This window comes from Propithecus coquereli, unplaced genomic scaffold (genome assembly GCF_000956105.1).
Source record: "Propithecus coquereli isolate 6110/MARCELLA unplaced genomic scaffold, Pcoq_1.0 Scaffold24, whole genome shotgun sequence".
Lineage (NCBI taxonomy): Eukaryota > Metazoa > Chordata > Mammalia > Primates > Indriidae > Propithecus > Propithecus coquereli.
The window spans coordinates 2,944,336-2,947,650 of NW_012147952.1; the positions used below are offsets into that span (position 1 = coordinate 2,944,336).

Genomic DNA, 3,315 nt, shown 5'->3' on the forward strand with positions numbered 1-3,315 from the left:
GGCTAATTTCTTTCTATTTTTAGTAGAGACGGGGTCTCGCTCTTGCTCAGGCTGGTCTCGAACTCCTGAGCTCAAACGATCAGCCCACCTCGGCCTCCCAGAGTGCTAGGATTACAGGTGTGAGCCACTGAGTCTGGCCGAAAGGGACGTTTTAAGGGCTGCTAAAATGAAAACTTTAAAAAAATAATTCTAATGGAAAGTCTTTTTTTTTTTAAGCACACACTCACACCTTCTTAAACATGCAAATTAGATATATAAAACATAATTTGATCTTTAAAAAATACATCTAAGGGTCACCTTGTTTCCCCTATTAAACTATTACTAAAGCTGGGACAGGGGCATTGCTGAGAGGTAAATGAGGTAACCCCTGGTGCCTTCTATAAAGTTGTTAAACCCATCTTTGTCCATTTTCCACCTCTTTTCTCCTGTCTTGTCCTGCTCACAACACCTCAGACACATGGCTTAATTTAAAATATTGTTGACTAATACCCTATAACTGTAGGCTCCTCCTCTATAAAACCTTTATCATAATTTAAATAGCAAAAATAATGTGTTACTACTATTTCTACTTCACTTGCTCTCCAGTGAGCATGCAAACAGTAAAAATAAGAAGGGAAATTGCTATAATGAAGGCAGCCTCATCAAGCCAGGAAGAACAGGGCTAATACCAAAGATCTATACATTCAACCTATAAATCAAGTAGGGCTTGTTTATATAAGTGATGCTACGAGCTAATTTTCTCCTTTTTCAACTAACTTTATTAAAATATAATTTACATGACAAACGTATACATCTGTCCATCCCAATCAAGATCAAGATGTAGAACTTTTCTGTCACCCCAAAAAGTATGCTAGTGCCTCTCTTCAGTCCATTCCCTCCTGCCCACACCTTCCAGGCAATCATTGATCTGCTTTCTGTTATATATAGTATTAGTTTTGCTTGTTCTAGAAATTCATATTGATGGAATCATACATTAATATGGTGGCTTCTTTTGCTCAGCATGTTTCTGAGGTTTATCCATGTTGTTATGTGTATCAGTAGTTTCTTCCTGTTTATTTCATTGTACAGATATATCACAATTTATTCATTCGCCAATGGATGGCTACCTAGGTTGTTTCTGTTTTTGACTATTATGAATAAAGCTGCCATAAACATTATGTGGTCATATGGTGATGTATGTTTAACTTTAAAAGAAACTGCTCAATAGTTTTCCAGAGTAGATGTACACTGTTACTAGCAATGTACTAGAGTTCTAATTATTTCATATCCCTGCCAACATTTGGTATTCACAGCCTTTTTGGTTTTATCCATTCTAGGGGGTTCAAAATGGCTCGTTGAGGTTTTAATGTGTATTTTCCTGACGATGTTTAACATTTGAGTTAAATTTTGATTATATATACATATTTTCCAGTTGCAACAGAATATAGTAATTTCTAGGGAATATCTTTATTATGGCATTTGTTATATTATTTTACAGAGAAATACTATAAAATTCTAACCGTGTATCCCACAGAAAAAGATTAGTTTATGAAACTAAGTACAACTTCCAGGTAAAACATCACTATGGTACAGTACTTGGTACATTGAGAGTTTACCAAAATAAACTCCCAGCTACTGTATGGAGCTATAATGTTGCCACCTCTACTGCCACCATCTGGTAACATTAAAACCAAATAACAAAGATAACACAGAAAACTATTAATGTATTGTACTGGGTCAGCAAAAGTCAAATTTCCAATTCAACTCTCATGCACTCATCTTTGAAAGTATAGAGTACATGCAAACTAATTTGTTATTTAATTTGCATTACTTTTAAAGAAGTTACATTACAAAAATATCAAATAAAATATTTTAAATTCCCCAAATTCAGGGAAGATGTTTTGTGAAGTACTTCCTTTTCTATTTGTTGCAATACCTTTGGCAAATTACCTTAGGGCTCTATAGATATCCTATCCTAAGGATAACCGAACTGTTTCCTAACTAAAACTGTGGACTGCTAGACGGGGTAAAAATGAAATGTCTGCAATGTTTTAGTCTCTTACTGGACAATGTCACGATGTTCGCTGGGTTATTATGCAATAATTGCCCTCCGCATACTCACAGATGTTAATCCCAGTCTTTTTTTGTCTCCCCTCCCCGCCCAAGGAGCGACCGGATCACATGCTGACGGATATGCAGTTGCGGAAACCTGGCGGTGACAGGGAAGAAGAGCTACCAGCTCCGCCTGGCCCTTTGCCTATTCATTTGCAGATTTCTCCCCCAATTCGCTCTTACACTGGGGTTCTCCGCCCCGCCCTTTGCCCATTGATTTGAAGGTTCTCTCGCAGTTCCCTCTTTCGCGGGGTCCCCAGCTCAGCACTACAGAAAATAACCAGGAGCCCGGCCCCGCGGGGCTGCACCTGCCGAGGCCCCGCCCGAGTCCCCCGCCCGGCCCCGGGATCCCGGTGGGCTTCTGAGCTCCGAGGCGGGCAGAGGCTGAGTGGGGCTCTGAATGGGCTCCCCCTCCTCGAGTCCCCTTTTGGCCCCGGCCCCACCAGCTCAGGGTGCGGGTAGCCTGGCCACGCTTGCCCCCGGACCGGCGACCGACCGAAGCCCCTTGACGGCCCGGCCTCTTACCGGCTTCGGCCCGCGGGGCGCCCCGCAGAAGGGGCGTGCTGTCTGTGCCCTCCTCGCCATCGTTCACGGCCGGGCCCCGAACCGGGGACCTCATGACGCCCACGGGGAGCAGGCGTGCTCGTTATCCGGCCAAGAGGAGCGCCCGAGCCCCACAGCCGTAGCCCCTGTGCGGAGCTGGAGGGGCCGGGCGGGCGAGCGCGCTGGCACCGCCCCCGGACTGGCACCGCCCCGGCCACGTCGTGTAGCCGAGGCCCCGCCCCCGCCGCCATCTTAGGTGCGGGCAGCTGTGGCGGGGTCGGGCGGGGCGCGGCGCAGTTCCGGGAGTCCTGGCCTGGCGCGGAGGGGCGGCGGAGTTAGCCCTGCCTGCCGCTCTGCGCCGGCCTGTCGCGCGGTTCTCAGGACTCCGCCTCCTAGTGACGCGTAAGGGCCGCCCCTCCGGGAGCGAGAATGAGCTGCAACCTTGGGGCGAGTGGTGGGGACTTGATCGTGCCTAACTAAGGGGTCGAACTGGGGAGGTGGAGGTGTGACAACGTCCGGTTGTCAGCAGTAAATTGCCATGAGTGTTAGCAACCTGTGTACTTCTACCCCGTGACGGCACCGTGTCCCTACAAGAGCTTTTGAGGTGGAAAAACAGTAAAGAGGAATATATTTATGTTGTGTCCTAGGTAATTGTCGATTTTATAGGTGAAAATAATCCAG

General features: G+C 46.2%; 1 protein-coding gene across 1 annotated transcript in view; it reads right to left on the reverse strand.

The window, feature by feature from the left end:
- The window catches only part of SLC17A5 (solute carrier family 17 (acidic sugar transporter), member 5), a 57,952-nt gene extending 55,123 nt beyond the window's left edge, over positions 1-2,829 (reverse strand). Inside the window, exon 1 of the mRNA XM_012646062.1 lies at positions 2,617-2,829. Coding sequence (XP_012501516.1) covers positions 2,617-2,710 — 94 coding nt within the window. The 5' untranslated portion in view covers positions 2,711-2,829. The remainder of the gene's footprint in view (positions 1-2,616) is intronic.
- Positions 2,830-3,315: the final 486 nt, after the last annotated feature.